At 43.1% G+C, this 24,001-nt stretch overlaps 1 protein-coding gene across 6 annotated transcripts; it reads right to left on the bottom strand.

Moving 5' to 3' along the window:
* Positions 1–1,864: 1,864 nt before the first annotated feature.
* LOC143814997 (uncharacterized) lies at positions 1,865–22,847 on the bottom strand. Of its 6 annotated transcripts, none has more exons than XM_077293759.1 (7): positions 22,505–22,847; positions 10,143–10,298; positions 9,874–10,038; positions 9,673–9,796; positions 8,047–8,144; positions 7,198–7,249; positions 1,865–3,386 (listed from the first exon to the last, which is right to left on the bottom strand). In XM_077293759.1, the coding sequence occupies exons 2-7, from the start codon at positions 10,218–10,220 to the stop codon at positions 2,188–2,190; spliced, it is 1,716 nt and encodes a 571-aa protein (XP_077149874.1). In that variant the 5' UTR covers positions 10,221–10,298; positions 22,505–22,847; the 3' UTR covers positions 1,865–2,187. The 6 variants fall into 6 exon arrangements, with proteins under 6 accessions (XP_077149874.1, XP_077149877.1, XP_077149876.1 ...); XM_077293762.1 differs by having other exon boundaries at positions 1,865–3,383; positions 10,143–10,253; positions 22,505–22,660; XM_077293761.1 differs by having other exon boundaries at positions 1,865–3,383; positions 22,505–22,617.
* Between the last annotated feature and the right edge of the window lie 1,154 nt (positions 22,848–24,001).

Genomic DNA, 24,001 nt, shown 5'->3' with positions numbered 1-24,001 from the left:
TACGTTTTCCCTTGTTAGTCTGGTGTGTGCATTCTTATACACTACAATTCCCACTTATAGATAGGTCAGGAGTGGTGCGCTCAAAAAAAGGTAATGCGGTGCTTGAAGGAAAAAGTCAAATGTAATAAAGAGGAACCTTCAGCACTCAACAAGTCCACAATTCAGTGTATTCAACTTGGATTTTTATTATGCAGCCAGCCGGAAAAAACAGACCTCACAATCCAACGTTTCGGCATACAATGCCTTTTTCAAGGAAGTCTATGACAGCAAAACAAAATATAGAACATACACATATTATTCAAAGGGAAACCTTCACTGATAGACTGCGGCTGAACAAAATGCACCAAAAAAAGAAAAAACAGACAAAAGAATTTTTAATAGAAAGAAAAAGACACCGAAACCTCAAAGTGAATAAAGTGTCACCGTGAAAGAGAGATCAAGGTAATAAACCCATCCTTTTATTATTTATACTCGACCAGAATATCCTACTGGACAAGAAGAGGGTGTGAGAACAATAAGATAACGAATCAAAGTTAATGAGACCACCGTAAACAAAAGGGTGTGTAGATTTATGCAAGCTTGACTCATATATACCTGTGTACCAAGACAGTTAAAATGTACAAACATGAACCTGATCATGAATATAGCCATTTGCAAACAACACCTAAAGACCAGTGCGGAAAAAAATATAAATGAATAAAATAGATACCTGTATATAGTAAATAGAGCTTCTATGTAAATAACTCGCCAACACGGCATGAGAAAAAGAAGACAGCTGGAAATACAACAAATGGTGGATACACTATCAGTAGTATCACAAAGAAAACGAATATAATCGAAAACATATCTCCAACAAATATAGAAGCAAGTAACAAGTACCAAGACATAGCCATATAATTCCGTGTGTCCATGTCTGCCCCAAAAAAGGATAATGCTAAAGATATATACCTGCAAAAGGTAGAATGCTGGCGTGCGTCCTGTAGCTGAAGGCGGGATGACAGACCAAGTGCCGTAAACCGGGTATAAATGCCGTATCTGGCGTGATGTAATATCCGGCACTACGAGTGCAAGCTCGTAAAAGAGACGAAAATAGCCGAAGTCCGGAGCCTGCGCATGCGCACTGCATTGCAGGGACATGTCCACAAACGGACTAATAAGCTACCAGGCACCATACGTAAGGATTTATATCAGACTTTCACGGTGACACTTTATTCACTTTGAGGTTTCGGTGTCTTTTTCTTTCTATTAAAAATTCTTTTGTCTGTTTTTTCTTTTTTTGGTGCATTTTGTTCAGCCGCAGTCTATCAGTGAAGGTTTCCCTTTGAATTATATGTGTATGTTCTATATTTTGTTTTGCTGTCATAGACTTCCTTGAAAAAGGCATTGTATGCCGAAACGTTGGATTGTGATGTCTGTTTTTTCCTCCTGGCTGCATAATAAAAATCCAAGTTGAATACACTGAATTGTGGACTTGTTGAGTGCTGAAGGTTCCTCTTTACTACAATTCCCACTGTCACTGTGTGGGGGAGGAGACAGATAAGGCTGATTTAGGAGCTCAGCAAGGCACGTGGCCACGGCGTCTTCACCATCAGAAGTAATCTGGGGAAAGGGATAGCTAGGGCGCCCTTAGCTTTAGTGACAGGAAAGGAGCCCCTGGCATCGGGATATCCTGCAACAGTGCAATGACAACTCCTCTATTTAACCCAGGTACGCTCTTTGCTCTTCAGACTGCCCGAACTGGGTCTCTGCCTGTTGTAATTGCCTAACGTCTTGAACTTAGACAAAATATGACCCAGCTTCACTTCACTACATTTTTGGCTCTTTGCTATGACCTTCCCCAATAGAGCTTTAAGAAAAAAAAATTATATTGAAATTTTTTAAATAAAACACATCAAGTACAGTCATGCACCATATGATTTCTCTCATGTACAGTATAAAGAATATGGTCAGACCACTTAACACACAAAAAAAGTGCAAAGAAAAGGAAAACAACATTCTTACCCAATACATATAAATACAGTGTATATATTTATATTTTTATTTCAGACAGTAAATTTTAGAATACAGCCCATTCAATCCAAACTTGTTGAATTTGACTATAGCGGTAATGGTTTTCTGTAAGGTTAACTGGGAAAAAGGCAGAAGGTCCTATAATAAAGCTCTACAACCTGATAACTTTCTTATAACTTACACATTAATTTTTTTTTCTCCCGAGTGATCTTTCTGATGTGCAAGAAAAGCTGATTTCTGGCTAAAACATTTCTCGCATTGTGAACATGAATATGGTTTCTCCCCTGTGTGAATTCGCATGTGTTCCACAAGAGATGTTTTCTTGGTAAAGCGCTTCCCACATACTGTACATGAAAATGGCTTCTCCCCTGTGTGAGTTCTTAGATGATCCGCAAGATTTGATTTATGGTTAAAACATTTCCCACATTCTGAACATTTAAACGGCTTCTCTCCCGTGTGAGTTCTTATGTGTTCCACAAGACTTGATTTATAGCTATAAGATTTCCCACATTCTGGGCATGAGTAAGGCTTCTCCCCTGCATGACTTCTCAGATGATGGTTAAAACCTGATTTATAAGTAAAACATTTCCCACATTCTGAGCACGAGTATGGTTTTTCCCCTGTGTGAGTCCTCAGATGTAGAACATAAGCAGATTTATGCGTAAAGCATTTCCTACATTCTGTGCATGAGTACGGCTTCTCCCCCGTGTGAATTCTTTCATGTTTATCAAGATGATTTTTAAGCTTAAATAATTTTCCGCATTCCAGGCATGCAAATGGCTTCTCTCCTGTGTGAGTTTTTAGATGATCTAGAAGATTAGATTTATGGGTAAAACTTTTCCCACATTCTGAACATGCAAATGGCTTCTCCCCTGTGTGAATTTTAACATGATCTACAAGATGTGATTTATTGGTAAAACATTTCCCACATTCTGAGCACGTAAATGGCTTCTCCCCTGTGTGAATTCTTAAATGTTTAACAAGATCAGATTTTAGTGTAAAACATTTCCCACATTCTAAGCATGAATTTGGTTTATCTCCTGGGTGAACGCTCAGATGTTCTACAAATTTCGATTTCTGGCTAAAACACTCTCCACAAACTGAACATACATATGGTTCCTCCTCTTTGTGAATTGTCAGATGATCTATAAGACTTATTTTCTGGCTAAAATATATCTTACATTTCAGGCATGAAAATGATTTTTCATCAATGTCAATTTTCTCGTGAGAATTTTCTTCAAAATGTTTTTCACTTTCAGAAATTGCAAAAGCTTTAGGTCCAGTTGTTTCTGTGCCAATTTGTGATTGATCATTGTCTTTTTTAGGATAGGGAGATGAAATGAGTTGTCCATCGAGGCCTATGAAGTGCTCTTCTACTGGGAAAAGAAAATCATAGTTTGAAACGAAAAATTATTGTAGTAAATTCTGCGGATTGAGCAGGACAGGTATTAAAAACAGTCAAAATAACAAGACTAGAACATTCAAATACTGTAAAGCAGTGCATCTATAACATGCAGTGAAGTATATAAAAAACATCTACCCAAACTATTTCTAATATTTACAAATTGGTACATTCACCGATTACCCACTTGGTGTGTCAGCCAGCCCTGGCCTTTATGACGTTCCAGGAGCCATAAACTTTTTTTTTTTTTTTAGCGACTTTTTTTTGGGACAAGTTGTATCAGCGGCATCATTTTGAATTATACATAACTTTATAAAAGTTTGTCAGTAACTTTAGATGGGAAGGAATAGGAATATAAACAAAGCAGCAAGATACTGTTTTTTTGTGTTAAATTTTAAGCTATTCACCGTGCTACACAAATATAGTGTTTCCTTTATATGGCGAGAGCAAATCTATATATATAATTGTCTAAGGGGTACTTCCGTCTTTCTGTCCTCAACTTCCATAACGGAAATCCCGCGTCGCTGATTGGTCTCGCCAGCTGCCTGTCATGGCTGCCGCGACCAAACGGCGACGGGCACAGTCCGATTAGTCCCTCCCTACTCCCCTGCACTCAGTGCCCAGTGCCCGCATACTCCCCTCCAGTCACCGCAAACATGGGGTTATTGGCTGCGTTACACCGCGTTATGCCGCGGGTAACGCACTCCGTTATCGCTGCTACTAACCCTGTGTGTCCCCAACTTTTTACTATTGATGCTGCCTATGCAGCATCAATAGTAAAAAGATGTTATGTTAAAAAAAATACAAAAACATAAAACCTGCTATTCTCACCTTCTGTCGAGGCGCGCGCGGCTGCTGCCAGCTTCCGTTCCCAGAGATGAATTGCGAAATTACCCAGAAGACTTAGCGGTCTCGAGAGACCGCTAAGGCTATGTTCACATTAGCGTTCGGCGCTGCAGCGTCGCCGCATGCGTCATGCGCCCCTATATTTAACATGGGGGGCGCATGGACATGCGTTGCACTTGCGTTTTGTGACGCATGCGTCACTGTGGTGCATGTGTCACTGTGGTGCATGCGTCAGGGCGCAGAGGACGCAGCAAGTTGCAGTTTTTTCTGCGCCCAAAACCATGCAAAAATGGACGTCACAAAACGCTGCGTTGTGCATGCGTTTACATTTGCGTTGTGCGTTGCGTCGCCGACGCTGCGGCGTACAACGCAAATGTGAACCTAGCCTAAGTTATGTGGGTAATTTCGCACCGCATCCTGGGAACGGAAGATGGTGGCAGCCGCGCATCGCCAGAGGTTCGCTGGATCCCGGCGGGTGAGTATAGCACTATTTTTTATTTTAATTATTTTTTTTTAACAGGGATATGGTGCCCACACTGCTGTATACTACGTGGGCTGTGTTATATACCGTGTGGCTGCTTTACACTGTGTGGCCAGTGTTAGATACTATGTGGGCTGTGTTTTGTACTGCGTGGCCTGTGTTATATACTGCATGGGCTGTGTTATATAGCACGTGGGCTGTGTTATATATTGTGTGGACTGTATTAACGCATCGGGTATTCTACAATATGTATGTATGTATGTATGTATATAGCACAGGCCACGTACTGTTTGTCTGCTATATACTACATGGCTCCTATATACAGTTATATGAAAAAGTTTGGGCACCCCTATTAATCTTAAGCTTAATGTTTTATAAAAATTGTTTTTTTTGCAACAGCTATTTCAGTTTCATATATCTAATAACTGTTGGACACAGTAATGTTTCTGCCTTGAAATGAGGTTTATTGTACTAACAGAAAATGTGCAATCTGCAGTCAAACAAAAAATTTGACAGGTGCATAAGTATGGGCACATCACCGGAAAAGTGACATTAATATTTAGTAGATCCTCCTTTTACAAAAATAACAGCCTCTAGTCGCTTCCTGTAGCTTTTAATGAGTTCCTGGATCCTGGATGAAGGTATTTTTGACCATTCCTCTTTACAAAACAATTACAGATCAGTTAAGTTTGATGGTCGCCGAGCATGGACAGCCCTCTTCAAATGATCCCACAGATGTTCAATGATATTCAGGTCTGGGGACTGGGATGGCCATTCCAGAACAGTGTAATTGTTCCCCTGCATGAATGCCTGAGTAGATTTGGAGCGGTGTTTTGGATCATTGTCTTGCTGAAAGATCCATCCCCTGCGTAACTTCAACTTTGTCACTGATTCATGAACATTATTGTCAAGAATCTGCTGATACTGAGAGGAATCCATGCGTCCCTCAACTTTAACAAGATTCCCGGTGCCGGCATTGGCCACACAGCCCCAAAGCATGATGGAACCTCCACCAAATTTTACTGTGGGTAGCAAGTGTTTTTCTTGGAATGCTGTGTTTTTTTCCCGCCATGCATAACGCCTTTTTGTATGACCAAACAACTCAATCTTGGTTTCATCAGCCCACAGGACCTTCTTCCAAAAAGAAATTGGCTTCTCCAAATGTGCTTTTGCATACCTCAGCCGACTCTGTTTGTGGCGTGCTTGCAGAAACGGCTTCTTTCGCATCACTCTCCCATACAGCTTCTCCTTGTGCAAAGTGCGTTGTATAGTTGACCGATGCACAGTGACACCATCTGCAGCAAGTTGATGCTGCAGCTCTCTGGAGGTGGTCTGAGGATGTCCTTGACGGATCTCACCATTCTTCTTCTCTGCCTTTCTGATGTTATTCTTGGCCTGCCACTTCTGGCCTTAACAAGAACTGTACCTGTGTTCTTCCATTTCTTTACTATGTTCCTCACAGTGGAAATTGACAGGTTAAATCTCTGAGACAGCTTTTTGTATCCTTCCCCTGAACAACTATGTTAAATAATCTTTGTTTTCAGATCATTTGACAGTTGTTTTGAGGAGCACATGATGCCACTCTTCAAACAGGAGAACAACTTGCAAGTGGCCACTTTAAGTAGCTTTTCTCATGATTGCATACACCTGGCTATGAAGTTCAAAGCTCAATGAGGTTACAAAACCAAAAAAAGTGCTTTAGTAAGTCAGTAAAAAGTAGGTAGGAGTATTTAAAACAGGAAAATGATAAGGGTGCCCATACTTATGCACCTGTCAAATTGTGTTTGAATGCAGATTGCACATTTTCTGTTAGTACAATAAACCTCATTTCAAGGCAGAAACATTACTGTGTCCAACAGTTATTAGATATATGAAACTGAAATAGCTGTTGCAAAAAAAAACAATTTTTATAAAGCATTAAGCTTAAGATTAATAGGGGTGCCCAAACTTTTTAAGATAACTGTACTACGTGGCCTGTGCTACATACTATGTGGCTGCTATATACATACATACATACATATTCTAGAATACCCGATGCGTTAGAATTGGGCCACCATCTAGTATATATATAGTTTTATTACTTTTGTATAATGACATTTTTCCTTTTAGTTTAAATTTTTTTTTATGTTTATTTAATTTATTTATTTATATTATTTTTTTTTATTTAATTTTTCATTTTTTTTCTTTGAAAAGAAATCATTTGAACTGGGAGCCAAGCATTTCACAATTTTCTTCACTGGGGCTATATGAGGACTTAATTTTTATTTGTGGTTTCGTTTTCATCGGTGACATTGTGTGGTACATGAGACTGATATACTGTATACCCTCTAAAGACCAGTACATGGACCCCAATTCATCTTGGCATGTATCATGAACAACAATAGCCCATGAAGAAAAATGTTTTACGGAATCTCAGCCTACAATTTATAAGGACATAAGATTTACGAAAGGTTCTTACCATTCTCAGATGTGGGTATTTCGAGTTGATTCGTTGTTTCACCAGAACTTTCCTGAAAGGACAAGAGAAAATAAAAAAAAAGCCTAGTTATGAGATACTCAAAGGTCAAAATACCTTCATTACTTTTAATCTTTCCTCACCATGGAGGTCTCTAACCAAATTTGTTGCTTTTTTTTGCATTTTTCCAATCCTGGTGGCCAAAATGCATATTCTGGATAAGGCAGCACAAATGTTTCGTAAAGCAGTAGGATTACATCCAGTAAATTTGAAGATGATAGTCGGCTGGCTTTAGAAGCAGCTGATTGGCATTGTGCAGTTGTTTAGCCTGTGATTGATGCTGCAGAACTTTACTTTCATCCAGACTGAATCGTGGTGGCCAAGTGCACGTTGAAACATGTGAAGGTTTAACCAAATTATTTAGGAAAACAGAATACAGAATCCGTACGTAGCCTCTGCCTTTCGACAATCAACAACAATAAAACTTTCACACTCCTTATCTATGAACTGTTCCAATATTTATGTTCATCCCTCTCCCATAATGATAGTTCTGCTTCACGTCACATGTCTTATCTATTGCATTATTTTTCTGCTGTGTTGTGTATAAACATGTGATTCTTCAGATTTTGTATTAGTCTATGCCTGATGAAGAGACGTATGTAGTCTCGAAAGCTGCGACTTGTTACCATCTTTTCAGTTAGCCATGAAAAGGTATCGACCACTGAGGACTCTCAATTCTAAATATTCTTCTATCTACTGGCTAACACGGTACCAAGATATATATCTTTCCTGTACAGTTTACTACAAAGCTTCATTACAGCAATGATTTGAAGAAATCTCAGCTTCATCTACCTGATGATCCAGCGGGACAGTTGGCGTTTTTCCTGGACAGTCCCGTTTTTGTAGAGGACTAGGACATCTCTCTGGTGGATTTCTTACACTGGATTTATCTATCGGAAATAAACACAAGGACAGAATACATTTTGGGAAACTAACTGAGCAAAATATGTCAAATATCTCGCTCAAATGTTTTAAACTGGTAATCATGTCAGGCTCGAAGGCCCCCATTTTGCACACCAGTCTCTGTAAAAAGTGTGCGAGACGGTTGTAAAAAAGCCAAAATTCTACATTTTTCAACATTTCAAATATGTCTAGGTTCTTTTTTTATCTAAGGCTACTTTCACACTAGTGTCATGCACTGCACGTCGCTATGCGTCGTTTTGTAGAAAAACCGCATCCTGCAAAAGTGCTTGCAGGATGCGTTTTTTCTCCGTTGACTTGCATTAGCGACGCAGTGCGACGCATTGCCACACGTCGCAACCGTCGTGCGACGGTTGCGTCGGACCGTCGCCACCAAAAAACGTTGCATGTAACGTTTTTTGGTGCGTCGTGTCCAGCATTTCCGACCGTGCATGTGCAGCCGGAACTCTGCCCCCTCCTCCCCGCACCTCACAAAGGGGCAGTGGATGCGTTGAAAAACCGCATGCGCTGCCCCCGTTGTGCGGCGCTTCCACAGTATGCGTCGGTGCGCCGCAACGTCGCATTGCGACGTGCAGTGCACGACGCTAATGTGAAAGTAGCCTAAGTGGTGGAAAAAAATTCCAAAGTTTGTAAAAAAAAAAAACTGTGACATTTTCCGATACCCGTAGCGTCTCCATTTTTCGTGATCTTGGGTTGGATGAGGGCTTATTTTTTGCGTGTCGAGCTGAAATTTTTAAGATACCATTTTGGTGCAGATACGCTCTTTTAACATTTTAATGCAATGTTGCGGGCACAAAAAAAACAAATTCTGGCGTTATGACTTTTTTTCTCATTACACCGTTTAGCGATCGGGTTAATTATTTTTTTATTTTGATAGATTGGGCGATTCTGAACGTGGCCATACAAAATATGTGTATGTGCGATTTTTTTTCTATTGTTTTATTTTGCATGGGGCGAAAGAAGGGTGATTTAAACTTTTATATTTTTTAATATTTTCAAAAACTTTTTATTTTTGGCATGCTTCAATAGTCTCCATGGGAGATTAGATGCTGCCATAACTCGAGCACCTCTGCTACATACAGGCAATGATCAGATCGCCTGTATGTAGCAGAATTGCTGACTTGCTATGAGCGCCGTCCACCGGGCGGCGCTTATAGCAATCCAGCAGTGACAACCATAGATGTCTGCAGGAGACCGCTGGCTGTCATGCCAACCGGTCAGAGTTTGACAGCAGCATTTAACAGGTTAGCAGCCGCGGAAGGATCGCGATTCCTCACTCGGAAGTTAAAGGTACATGTCAGCTGTTCAAAACAGCTGACATGTGACATGTGACAGAAAAGATGTGGGCTCACCGCCGGAGCCCATATCAAAGGGAGGGAGTCCAACATCGGTGTATTATTACACCCGATGTCGGAAAGGGATTAATAAATCTACCTCCCAGAGTTTATATTGGATGGGTAAATCTAAGTGATCCATAAACCTGTTTTCTCCTCTTACCCAGGGATGTGATGGACTGGTGATCTTTCATCATGATATCTTTATATTGATCCTTGTGTCCTTCTAAATACTCCCACTCCTCCGTTGAGAAATAGACGGTGATGTCCTGACACCTTAAAGAAACCTGACACACACAATGATACCGTCATCCTTCTTTTCACCATCATTGTATAATTTCCCAGCATTCCTGGCAGTGCTCACCTCTCCGGTCAGCAGCTCCGTGATCTTTTTGGAAAGTTCTAGAATCTTCTGCTCATGTATCAGAGATAGAAGCGGGGTATCGATGATGTTGGTCTCAGTCTTGCTCCTTCCTTCTGACGTGGGGGTCACACTCTCACCGGATGACTTTTTCACTACTGTGTAGTCCTGTGTATGGCAAGACACTGATCACTACATACATTCAAATAACTCCTTCACCTTTCACATCATTGATCCGTTTTAATAATCGTAAAGTCACGCGGATCTCTCACCTCTCCAGTTATTAAGTAGATTATTTCTAGGGTGAGGTCTAATATATCTGCAGCCATGTGTTTTTTTTCTGTTGCCATCCTTGATGGGTCATCGATGAAAGATATCACCGTCTTTCAAAGAAAACTTATGCTATAAGGGTCCTGTACCTATGGATCCTGAGAAAAAATATGGAGGGTTGAAAAAAATATAATTTTTATAAAGGACATTTTACGCGAAAAGGGATGTCCAATCCTTAGAATTGGTCATCAATATCAGATCGGTGGGAGTCCGACACCTAACACACCCACAGATTAGCTGATAAGCTCTGCACGTGTAGCGTTGGCTGACGGTTACTGCAGAACAGCTCATTTTCAAATTTTTTTTTAGGGTTTGTCCTCAGTCCCTTCGTTCCAATAAAAGGTAATCTAAAGTCTTCAAGAGAAGACAATTAGACTAATGTCGATTCCTAATTTTATGGGAACAGTTTGAGGAAGATCCTTTTCTATTCCTCATGATTGTGCCCAGTGAACAAGGTCCATATAGACATGTAGGGGGTAGTTTGGTGGTAGAACATGACTGGCTGCAAAGTGGCCAGACCTCAAGTCCATCCAACAACCAAACCAGAGATTGTAAGCCCGAAATGTCACCAACATCAGTGTAAGACCTCACAAACGCTCTTCTGAATGAACTGGAAAAAATGTCCACAAACACCTCCAAAATCTTGTAGAAATCCTTCCTAGAAAGGCGGGAGCCGATATATCTGCAGAAAGGCCAACTACATATTTATGTCTATAGATGTAGGATTGGGGGGTGGTCAGAAAAGCTCCTGTTGAGGGAATGTTTTGTCTATACAGTGTATCCCTCCCGACTCCCCTAACTCTCAGATTGGCAAAGTGACAACTGCTACCAGACAGCTCCGGAAACGACTTATCTCCCCGAAACAAAAGGAACGGGTGTTCACATTCCAACTTCCCATCCTTCTCTCCCCTGACATCTATAGTACTGAGCAAAAGTTTTAGGCAAGTGTGGGCAAAATTCTGCAGACATTTTCAAAAACAGAAGTGATAAAAGTTTATTTTTATCGAAATGCAAAGTTAATGAACAAAAGAGAAATCTAAATCTCATGACTATTTGGTGACCGTCCTTCGCCATCATCACTTCTTCTCCATCACTTGCAAGCAGTTTTTGAAGGAACTCGGCAGGAGGTTGCTCCAAACATCATGTAGAAGTAGAAATAACCCATGCAGACATCACTTTTCTTGCACTTCATATTTTACATCAAGATGCACAGCATGCAAAAAATTAGGATTGGAACGTGACGCTGAGAAGTAAAATAACAGGTTCTCTCAATTCTCTCTTCATACTTTTCTTTCACTGAAAAATATTTTACCTCCAGATATAAAATATATACAACAAAATGTGAAATTTCACCATTAAATCTTCGACATTTACCACATCCGGAATGTTCTTTTAAACAACTTTTCACTATTATGTGTATGATCACAATTAAACTTTCTCAGTGTCCATAGATTTAGCGTTCACAGAGGAGATAGTTAGAGGATACAAATAATTTTAAAAAGTTCTTAATAAGGTTATTCTAGATGTGAATATGCTAAATATTTAATACTGAGATCTCATATTTTTCTCTTTTATATCATGGACAACTAACCACAGATCTTCTGTGTACGAGGCTTGTGTGGATCCTTTTGTCCCTTCATGGGATCCCAGACAGACTGGATGATGTGAGATCATCACCTCCAGGACTCCTCATCCTTAATGACATTGGCTGGATGTTGTCGGTCATTGTCCAGCTGCAGTATAAATTTAGAGTACATCAGACACCTCCCCGATGGCATTACATGATGGGTACGTACAGTATCTCTGGATTTCTCAGAATTGAGGACATTAAGAAATGAGTAGGGTTGAAGACTGTAAACACAGAGGTCAGCTAAGGAAACTTAGTGCAGCAGGTGAAGGACACATCATGTTACTTCCCTTCGAAATCAGATGATGTCCAGCAGTGGCGTCAGATCAGAACTGGTAGCAATCAGTGAGATGGCTACTGTATGGAGAAGTCTAGCCAGAAGACATCTTTATGGAAGAAATGCGGCCAAAAGTTATACCTTCCACATGAAAACAAGGCCAAGCGACTCATTTATGCCTGAAAATATAGGAAGTGGGGTACATAAAAATGTCAAAGGAGGCAAAGTGTGAAATATTTTGGCAATTTATTCCCAAAGGGCTGGAGAGCAGCACAAATGCATGAACAGTGAAGCATGGTGGAGGGTCTGCAAGTTTAAGGCTGCATTTTAGCAAATGGAGATGGGGATTTGGTCAGCATTAACCCCTTCATGACCTTGGGATTTTCCTTTTTTCTGTGTTTGTTTTTCGCTCCCCTCCTTCCCAGAGCCATAACTTTTTTATTTTATCGTCAATATGGCCATGTGAGGGCTTATTTTTTGCAAAAGAAGTTGTACTTTTGAACGACATCATTGGTTTTACCATGTCGCGTACTAGAAAACGGGAAAAAAAATTCCAAGTGCGGTGAAATTGCAAAAAAAGTGCAGTCCCACACTTGTTTTTTGCTTGGCTTTTTTGTTAGGTTCACTAAATGCTAAAACTGACCAGCCATTATGATTCTCCAGGTCATTACGAGTTCATAGACACAAAACATGTCTAGGTTATTTTTTATCTAAGTGGTGAAAAAAAATTCCAAACTTTGCTAAAAAAAAAATAAAAAATTGCGCCATTTTCCGATACCTGTAGCGTCTCCATTTTTCATGATCTGGGGTCGGGTGAGGGCTTATTTTTTAGTGACACCATTTCGGTGCAGATATGTTCTTTTGATCGCCCGTTATTGCATTTTTTTAATGCAATGTCACGGCGACCAAAAAAAACGTAATTCTGGCCTTTCGAATTTTTTTCTCGCTACGCTGTTTAGCGATCAGGTTAATGCTTTTTTTTTTATTGATAGATCGGGCGATTCTGAACGCGGTGATACCAAATATGTGTAGGTTTGATTTTTTTAATTGATTTATTTTGAATGGGGCGAAAGGGGGGGTGATTTAAACTTTATTTTTTTCACATTTTTTTTTACTTTTTTTTTAACTTTTGCCATGCTTCAATAGCCTCCATAAAAGGCTAGAAGCTGGCACAACGCGATCGCCTCTGCTACATAGCAGCGATCATCAGATCGCTGCTATGCAGCAGAAATGCAGGTGTGCTATGAGCACCGACCACAGGGTGGCGCTCACAGCTGCCGGGGATCAGTAACCATAGAGGTCTCAAGGACCTCTATGGTTACTCTGCAGAAGCATCGCTGACGCCCGATCATGTGATGGGGGTCAGCGATGCGCTCATTTCCGGCCGCCCGGCCGGAAGCGCCGGTTAAATGCCGCTGTCTGCGTTTGACAGCGGCATTTAACTAGTTAATAGCGGCGGGTGATTCGCGATTTCACCCGCCGCTATTGCGGGCACATGTCAGCTGTTCAAAACAGCTGACATGTCCCAGCTTTGATGAGGGATCACCGCCGGAGCCCACATCAAAGCGGGGGTTCTGACCTCGGACGTACTATCCCGTCCGAGGTCAGAAAGGGGTTAATGGTGTCCTCAATTCTGAGAAATATAGGTAGATACTTATCCATCATGTAATACCATAAGGGAGGCGTCTCATTGGTTCCAAATTAATCTGCAGCCAGACAACGACCCCAAACATCCAGCCAATGTCATGAAGAACAAGGAGTCCTGGAGGTGATGATTCGGCCTCCATAGAGCCCTGATCTCACATCATCCAGTCTGTCTGGGATCCCATGAAGAGACAGAAGGATCCGCACAAGCCTCATACACAGAAGATCTGGGGTCAGCTCTCCAAGATGTTTGGAACAACCTCCTGCCGAGATCCTTCTAAACCTGTGTGCAAGTCACCAAGAACTGATGAAGGCGACAGGCTGTCACAAAATTTTAATGGGATTTAAATTTCCCTTTTGTTCATTCACTTTGAATTTTGTTGATAAAAATAAACTATTAAACACTTCTAATTTTGAAAGCTTCTTACATTGCAGCATTTTCTCCACAGTGCTGTATATATTGTTGATTTATGCACAGAACAAGACACAAACATTATATAGTACAAAGCAATGCAGCACTTATATAGAGGTCACTTACTCCTGGAGGAATTCTTACCATTTTATCACTGACATGTATTAATGGAAATGCATGTATAGGGTCAATGGAAATAACAACTTCCAACAACATCGTCCCTCAGCAAGATGTACGTACAAAAAAAGCGAAGGTTCTTATCGCATAAATTGGCCAATTCAAGTGTGCCCATCAACCACGCAAAGGTGACACTTCTCTGATGGGTCCTATCATAACCTTTCCCTATCCTACTGTACATGCCACTTTCGGGCTAAAAAGCCTACAATAATGGACAATCTGTGTCTCCTGGGCTGCAAGCCTACAATTTGAAATGGGCAAGTAGAATTGGTTGTGATAGGACCCATCAGAGAAGTGTCACCTTGCCGTGGTTGAGGGAGGATTCTGCTTTTCTAGCACTTAGGGGCTCTTTTTATAAAATCTGCAAACTATTCTAGGAAAATCTGCGCTCCAGGAGGCAAATAGCGCTCTGTCCCTCCCAAGTCTCTCCGTATGGCTAAGTAGTACTGTACAGCCACATGGGGTCCTCCCACATTCAGCAGAAATTGTGGGACACATTTTGGTGCCATTTTACCTATTTTCCAGTATGAAAATGTAAAACTTGTAACACACAATCTTGGTGGTAAAAATGTAAATTATTTTATCTTCACTGCCCAATGATATAGAAGTCTGTGACACACCTGCGGTGTCAATATAATCACTGCAACCCTAGATGAATTCATTGAGAGGTTTAGTTTGTAAGATGGGGTCACATATGGGGGGCTCTGCCGTTCTGGCACCTCAGGGGCTCTGCCAATGTGACATGGCACCCTCAAACAAGTGCAGCAAAATCTGCACTGTAATATGGCGCTACTTCCCTTCTGAGCTTTGCACTGTGCCTCAAAAGCAGTTTTCGACCACACGGAGAACACAAATTTTGGGGTCCATTTACCCTTGTAAAAATACAAAATTTGAAGCTAAAAAAGATTTTTGTGGGAAATATGTGATTTTGTTTTAACTTTTCACAGCTTAACGTTATAAACTTCTGTGAAGCACCTCGGGGTAGAATATGTCACGAGGAAGCAACCTCAGAATCAGCGGGATCCATTGAAGCGTTCCAGTGGTCATAATTGTAAAAATTGGCCTGGTCATGAAGGTGAAAACAGGCTTTGGGGTGAAGGGGTTAAGGGGGTTGACCACTATTCGGACAACCCCTTCTCAATCAGCATTTTTGCCCCAAGTAAAATAACCCTTCTACTCACCTACGGTGGCGGCACTGTTCTAGTGGTGTCTGGACTGTCTCACGCGGAGCTCACACCACATGTCATATGTTATGTCACGCCATCCCTGCAGCCAATCAATGCTGGCTTCACTTTCCCGCTGTCATTGAATCAAACTCAAGGGGCAGTGATTGGCCAGCCGCAGCTCTAAGTTTTCTTTTGATATTCGATTCATCTAAAAGCAGGGAGAGAGAAGCCATCGCTCATTGGCTGCAGGGCTCACGTAACATAACAATGTGCCAGGATCCCTGGTAGAGCAAATCCCAACATCGTTGGAATGATGCCGGCAGCAGAGGTGAGAATAAGTGTTATTTTACTGTTGGCAGACATGCTGATTGAGACTGGGTTGTCGCCCTGATCCACTCCCGCCTGGACTACTGTAACGCTCTATTAATTGGCCTCCCCCTCACTTGACTTTCCCCTCTCCAGTCTATCCTTAATGCAGCAGCCAGGGTCGTCCATCTGGCTAATTGTTACTCGGACGCGTCCGCTCTTCGCCAGTCGTTACACTGGCTGCCCATTCATTACAGGATACAATTCAAAGTACTTGTTCTCACCCACAAAGCTCTCCACAGTGCGGCACCGCCTTACATCTCCTCCCTCATTTCTGTCTATCGGCCTAACCGACCGCTGCACTCTGCAAATGACTTTCGACTAACCTCTGCACTAATCCGTACCTCCCACTCCCGACTCCAAGACTTCTCCCGTGCTGCGCCAATCCTCTGGAATGCTCTACCCCAAGATATTAGGACCATCCACACCTTGCACAGTTTTAGGCATTCGCTTAAAACATGTCTGTTCAGAGCGGCCTATCACGTTCCCTAATCAAAGTCATTTTATGTCTGTGTGTGTGTGTAGCCCATTCACTATCTCCATCTACCCCCCGCCCCCTGAAGATGGCCGGACCATCATTGTAAATACATCATTGTAAATACACACCTGTACTTTGTATCTCCCCCACCTCATTGTAGATTGTAAGCTCTCATGAGCAGGGGCGGCTTATTGTGCTTTAATTATTGTATTGTTAACGTTGTTACTCATGACTGTTGTGTTTGAAACTGTTTAACTGTAAAGCGCTGCGGAATATGTTGGCGCTGTATAAATAAAGATTATTATTATTAAAGGGGTTGGACAAAATATTCTGTAAAATGTTTCGGAATTGCAATCATTTTTCAACAAAGCCTCCTCAGTTCAGGGGCTCAAAATAATAAAATAAAATGTTCATTAAATAATAATAATAATAATTTTTAAACACTATGTGGACAATCCTTTGCAGCAATGACGGCCTGAGGTCTGGAGGCCATGGTCGTCACCATCGCTGGTCTTCTCCGGTGTGAGGCTTCACTGCGGTGAGTTCAGTTGTTCCTTGTTTGTGGCTCATTCTCCCTTCAGTTTTGTCTTCATGTGAAATGTGGCTCGATGGGGCGGAGATCTGGGGATGACTCGGCCATTGCAGAATATTCCACTTCTTGGCTTTCGCAGGATGTTTTGGGCCATTGTCCATCTGTCCTGTGAAGCGTCGTCCAATCAGCCTTCCTGCATGTGGCTGAATCTGAGAAGATAGTATCGCCCTGTACACACAGGATTCATCCGGCCGCTTCTGTCGTCAGACACATCATCAATAACCACTAGTGACCTGGTGCCATTGGATGCCATGCATGCCCGCGCCATCACACCACCTCCACCATGTGTTACAGACGATGGTTTGTGCTTAGGGTCATGAGCTATTCCAAGCCTTCTCCAGACTTTCTTCTTCCCACCAATCTGGCACAGATTGATCTTAGTTTTGCTTCTCCAGAACTGGGCAGCTTCTTTAGATTTTTGGGGGCAAAGTCTAACCTGGTCTATTTTCAGGCTGATGAATGGTTTGCACCTTGTGGTGAACCCTGTGTATTTGCTCTCATTAAGTCTTCTTTTTATGGTAGAGTTAGATACTCAAGACACCGACTTCCTTGAGAGTGTTCTTCACTTGGTTGGCTGTTGTGAAGGAGTTTTTCATCACCACGGAAAGGATTTTGCGATCAGCCACCACTGTTGTCTTCTGGAGACTTCCAGGTCCCTTTGAGTTCCCGAGCTCACCAGTGCGGTCTTTTTTTTTTTGCGCAATGTAACCAAGCTGTTGATTTGTCCACTCCTAACATTTCTGCCATCTCTGATTAAATTCTTTTTTTTTTTTATTCAACCTAATGATGATGTTTCTCTTACAATGAGAGTTCATTTGACTGCATGTTGTGGGTTCACAGCAACAGCTTACAAATGCAAATGCGTCATCTGGAATCAGCTCCAGACCTTTTAATTTGCATAACTGATGAATTAAGAAGAGAAAAGCTCATGCTGCCCATTAAAGAGCTTTTGAGATAATTGTCCAATTACCTTTGGTCCCTTGAAAAAGAGGCAGTTACATATTAAAGAGCCGTAATTCCTAAACTCTACCTCCAAATAGGAAACCCTCAAAATAACGCTTGAATTTAGAAAATACATCTTTCTTCCTTGTTTGGGGGTCTATACAGTATCTGGTATATTGGTGTAATTATGGTTCACACTAGTAAGATACATGCTAACAATTTATTGAAAAAAAATAATCTTCCCATTCCTCATAAACTTGGACGGACTTAAAGTTTTCGCTTCTTTTACGGCTGTCAGACACTGGCACTAGAAATGTTATTGGATCTGATTTTGGAGTGACTTGGTAGTTTTAAAGTAAGGGAGCTCATAAAGCAGAGTATATTTAATCTTTTCCCACCCTGTTTAAAAACTGCTCCTTGTCCTGAGCAGTGTGAAAATTTCAGTAGCACCAGGGAGGAGGGACACTGAGGAGCTTTCAATCAGGCTAAGCTTGGGGGGGGGGAGCGGGATTCAGCAGGGAGGAGGGACAAAGAGGAGCCAACAATTAGGCAATGTGCGCTGGATTCAGCTTCAGCAGGGAGGAGGGACAAAGAGGAGCCAACAATTAGGCAATGTGAGCAGGATTCAGCAGCAGCAGGGAGGAGGGACAAAGAGGCAATGTGCGCGGGATTCAGCAGCAGCAGGGAGGCGGGACAAAGAGGAGCCAACAATTAGGCAATGTGCGCTGGATTCAGCTTTAGCAGTTAGAAGGGACAAAGAGGAGCCAACAATTAGGCAATGTGAGCAGGATTCAGCAGCAGCAGGGAGGAGGGACAAAGAGGAGCCAACAATTAGGCAATGTGGGCAGGATTCAGCAGCAGCATGGAGGAGGGACAAATAGGAGCCAACAATTAGGCAATGTGCGCTGGATTCAGCAGCAACAGGGAGGAGGGACAAAGAGGAGCCAACAATTAGGCAATGCGAGCGGGATTCAGCAGCAGCATGGAGGAGGGACAAAGAGGTGCCAACAATTAGGCAATGTGCTCTGGATTCAGCAGCAGCATGGAGGAGGGACAAAGAGGAGACAACAATTAGGCAATGTGGGCAGGATTCAGCAGCAGCAGGAAGGTGCTGTCAGTCCGGCAGGTTGCACAGAGATTGAGCAGCAGGAATGAGCTGACGATACTGATAAGTGGGCAACCACCCTGGGTGGGTGTAGATTCAGCAGTAGCACAGAGGAGGGGCACTAAGCTGCAGTCTAGGTTGGCTGAGTTTCAGCAGCAGGATGGAGGGGCAATGAGAAGCCATCAATCAGGCTATGTGGGTGGACTTCAGGGAGTAGGACCATAGTGGAGCTATTAAATGGATGAGTACCTCTCAATCAGGTGGGATGCACAGAGATTCAGCAGCAGGTATGACACATACCGAGGAACAATCAATCAGACTGAGTGGACGTATATTTAGCAGTAGCAGAGAGGAGGGGCATTGAGGTGCTGGCAATCAGGTTGGGTAAGAGGAGATTCAACACCAGCAGGGAGGAGGGACACTGAGGAGATGTTAATCGCAGTTGGTGGGTGGAAATTCAGTGTGGAGGGGGGGATACTGGAGACCTGTTATCAGGCTAGGAAGGTGGAGAAAATATAAACTGTGTAAACCCACAAGGGCAGGGTCCTCTCTCCTCTGTACCTGTCACTATTAGTTTGTTCATCACAATCTCTATTTGTGTTTTGTATGCTACCTCTTCCCATGTACAGCAACATGTAATCAATGGTGATCTAAAAAGAAAGAATAATAAAGGACATTCGTACATGGATTTTCATAGTAAGTACACCAGCCTCATCAGGTCTGATAGCTCTATGTATAATGTACGCAGTATTATGAAACCTGCTGACAATCCACTTCAAACCTTACAGGAATCAAAGATAAGATGAGGAGCGGTTCAACGGACACGGAGCTACGTGCACTGGTATGGACAAATGGACAAACTAGAAAAACACCGCATTCATGCAAATTGTGATTCTCTCACACTGATACATTGCAAAGAAAAAAGCCAATACACAGGATATACTGCAGGCGATGCAGCAGGAATACACACGTCACTGCAGCGGCCACACACAGGATATACACTATGTTCCAAATTATTATGCAAATGATAAGATTTTCCTAAATGGTCGGTGCAAATGACAGTCTAATAAAAGTCATCACCCGTTAGAGTATACATCAAATTTTATTGAAGAAACTTCCCAATGATAACAGTATAATCTCCAAAATGAATAAAACCTCACAATGCACTGTTCTAAATTATCAGGCACAGTAGAATTTCTAAACATTTGATATAAAGAACTGAAAATGCTCATTTGTGGAATTTGCAGCATTAGGAGGTCACATTCACTGAACAAATCTACTTAACTCCAAAACCTCCTAACAGGCCAAGTTACATGTTAACATAGGACCCTTCTTTGATGTCACCTTCACAATTCTTGCATCTATTGAACTTGTGAGTTTTTGGAGAGTTTCTTGTGTTTCTCTGCCTCCCAGCGCTGCTGTTTGGATGTGAACTGCCTCCCACCCTCATAGATCTTTTGCTTGATGATCCTCCAAAGGTTCTCTATAGGGTTGAGGTCAGGGGAAGATGGTGGCCGCACCATGAGTTTATCTCCTTTTATGCCCATAGCAGCCAATGACTCGGAGGTATTCTTTGCAGCACGAAATGGTGCATTGTCAGCATGAAGATGATTTTGCTCCTGAAGGCACGTTTCTGCTTTTTAGACCATGGAAGAAAGTTGTCAGTCAGAAACTCTATATACTTTGCTGAGGTCATCTTCACACCTTCAGGAACCTTAAAGGGCCCTACCAGCTGTTTCCCCAGGATTCCGGCCCAAAACATGACTCCTCCACCTCCTTGCTGACGTCGCAGCCTTGTTAGGACATAGTGGCCATCCACCAACCATCCACTACTCCATCCATCTGGACCATCCAGGGTTGCTCGACACTCATCAGTAAACAAAACTGTTTGAAAATTAGTCTTCATGTATGTCTGGGCCCAATGCAACCGTTTCTACTTGTGAACACTGTTTAGGGGTGGCCGAATAGTAGGTTTATGCACCACAGCAAGCCTTTGAAGGATCCTACACCTTGCGATTTGAGGGACTCCAGACGCACCAGCAGCTTCAAATATCTGTTTGCTGCTTTATAATGGTATTTTGGCAGCTGCTCTCTTAATCCAATTAATTTGTCTGGCAGAAACCTTCCTCATTATGCCTTTATCTGCATGAACTCTGTCTGTGCTCTGTTTCAGTCACAAATCTCATCAGAGTATGATGATCACTCTTAAGCTTTCGTGAAATAGCTAATGTTTTCATCCCTTGTCCAAGGCATTGCACTATTTAACACTTTTCAGCAGCAGAAAGATTCTTTTTATTTTCCATATTGTTTGAAACCTGTGGCCTGCGTAATAATGTGAAATATAATTTGTAAGTAGTTTTCCTTTTATTTGAATCACCTGGAAAACTAATTATCACGTGTTTAAGACTGATTTCAGTGATCTATTGAGCCCTGAGACACAAGACCATCCACGAGTTTATTTGAAAAGCGAAACAATTAAATCTTTATGAAACTTAAATGCAATTTGCATAATAATTTGGAACACAGTGTACTGCAGGCGATGCAGCAACAAAACAGCGCACACATCACTACAGCTGCCACACACAGGATATACTGCAGGCGATGCAGCAGGAATACGGCGCACACGTCACTGCAGCAGCCACACACAGGATATAATGCAGGCGATGCAGCAGGAATACGGCGCACACGTCACTGCAGCGGCCACACACAGGATATACTGCAGGCGGTGCAGCAGGAATACGGCGCACACGTCACTGCAGCGGCCACACACAGGATATACTGCAGACGGTGCAGCAGCCACACACAGGATATACTGCAGGCGATGCAGCAGGAATACGGCGCACACGTCACTGCAGCGGCCACACACAGGATATACTGCAGGCGATGCAGCAGGAATACGGCGCACACGTCACTGCAGCGGCCACACACAGGATATACTGCAGACGGTGCAGCAGCCACACACAGGATATACTGCAGGCGATGCAGCAGGAATACGGCGCACACGTCACTGCAGCGGCCACACACAGGATATACTGCAGGCGGTGCAGCAGGAATACGGCGCACACGTCACTGCAGCAGCCACACACAGGATATAATGCAGGCGATGCAGCGGCCACACACAGGATATAATGCAGGCGATGCAGCAGGAATACAGCACACGTCACTGCAGCACCACACACAGGATATAATGCAGGCGATGCAGCGGCCACACACAGGATATAATGCAGGCGATGCAGCAGGAATACAGCACACGTGACTGCAGCACCACACACAGAATATAATGCAGGCGATGCAGCGGCCACACACAGGATATACTGCAGGCGATGCAGCAGGAATACAGCGCACACGTCACTGCAGCGGCCACACACAGGATATACTGCAGGCGATGCAGCGGCCACACACAGGATATACTGCAGGCGATGCAGTGGGAATACAGCGCACACGTCACTGCAGCGGCCACACAATATCTGTCACCGCCTCCTCCCGACACCACGTGCCCATATAATGCAGTCACTCACCGGGATAGCGGCACACGTGTCACGTCACTCGTCCTCCCGCCGCTCAGGGCCGCACCGGATCATCTCCGTTAATCCAAACGTTACCAACCAGGACCTGAGCAATTCAGTGATAACAACAACGCAGTTTTACCCTGCCAGGACCTTACCAACGCAGTCACATGGCTCATTTAGACCAATCAGAAGAGGACGTAACCAGTCACTCTCCTCACAGAAGGCGCTTGGAGCTGCGAGTCTCCGTCCTGACAGCAGAACCCAGGGCGCTATATACGGGCCGGACCGGGACCAGACACCGGCCCCGGCACACAGAGAAGTCACCGGCCACATACAATGAGTGTCCGCACCCAGATCCTACAACACTGCAGGTTGGGCGACCTCTGCTTCACTTGTTACCAATCACCTTGATACATGTAAACCTGCAGCGGCCATAGTGTGACCACACAACAGTTCACTACAGACGGCTGCAGACTATTACTCACTGCAGACTATACCGCGCTGCAGACTATTACCGCTCTGCAGACTATTACCTCGCTGCAGACTATTACCGCGCTGCAGACTATTACCGCGCTGCAGACTATTACCGCTCTGCAGACTATTACCTCGCTGCAGACTATTACCTCGCTGCAGACTATTACCGCGCTGCAGACTATTACCACTCTGCTGACTATTACCGCGCTGCAGACTATTACCGCGCTGCAGACTATTACCGCGCTGCAGACTATTACCGCGCTGCAGACTATTACCGCGCTGCAGACTATTACTGCAGACTATTACCACGCTGCAGACTATTACCACGCTGCAGACTATTACTCACTGCAGACTATTACCGCGCTGCAGACTATTACCGCGCTGCAGACTATTACCGCGCTGCAGACTATTACCGCGCTGCAGACTATTACCGCACTGCAGACTATTACCGCGCTGCAGACTATTACCACACTGCAGACTATTACCACACTGCAGACTATTACCACACTGCAGACTGTATCACACTGCAGACTATTACCACACTGCAGGCTATACCACACTGCAGACTATTACCATACTGCAGACTATACCACGCTGCAGACTATTACCATACTGCAGACTATTACCATACTGCAGACTATACCACGCTGCAGACTATTACCACGCTGCAGACTATTACCACGCTGCAGACTATTACCACACTGCAGACTATTACCACACTGCAGACTGTATCACACTGCAGACTATTACCACACTGCAGACTGTATCACACTGCAGACTATTACCACACTGCAGGCTATACCACACTGCAGACTATTACCATACTGCAGACTATACCACGCTGCAGACTATTACCATACTGCAGACTATTACCATACTGCAGACTATACCACGCTGCAGACTATTACCACGCTGCAGACTATTACCACACTGCAGACTATTACCACACTGCAGACTATTACCACACTGCAGACTGTATCACACTGCAGACTATTACCACACTGCAGGCTATACCACACTGCAGACTATTAC

Source organism: Ranitomeya variabilis, chromosome 3 (assembly GCF_051348905.1).
Source record: "Ranitomeya variabilis isolate aRanVar5 chromosome 3, aRanVar5.hap1, whole genome shotgun sequence".
Classification (NCBI taxonomy): Eukaryota; Metazoa; Chordata; class Amphibia; order Anura; family Dendrobatidae; genus Ranitomeya; species Ranitomeya variabilis.
This window is presented reverse-complemented; position numbering and strand designations above follow the sequence as displayed.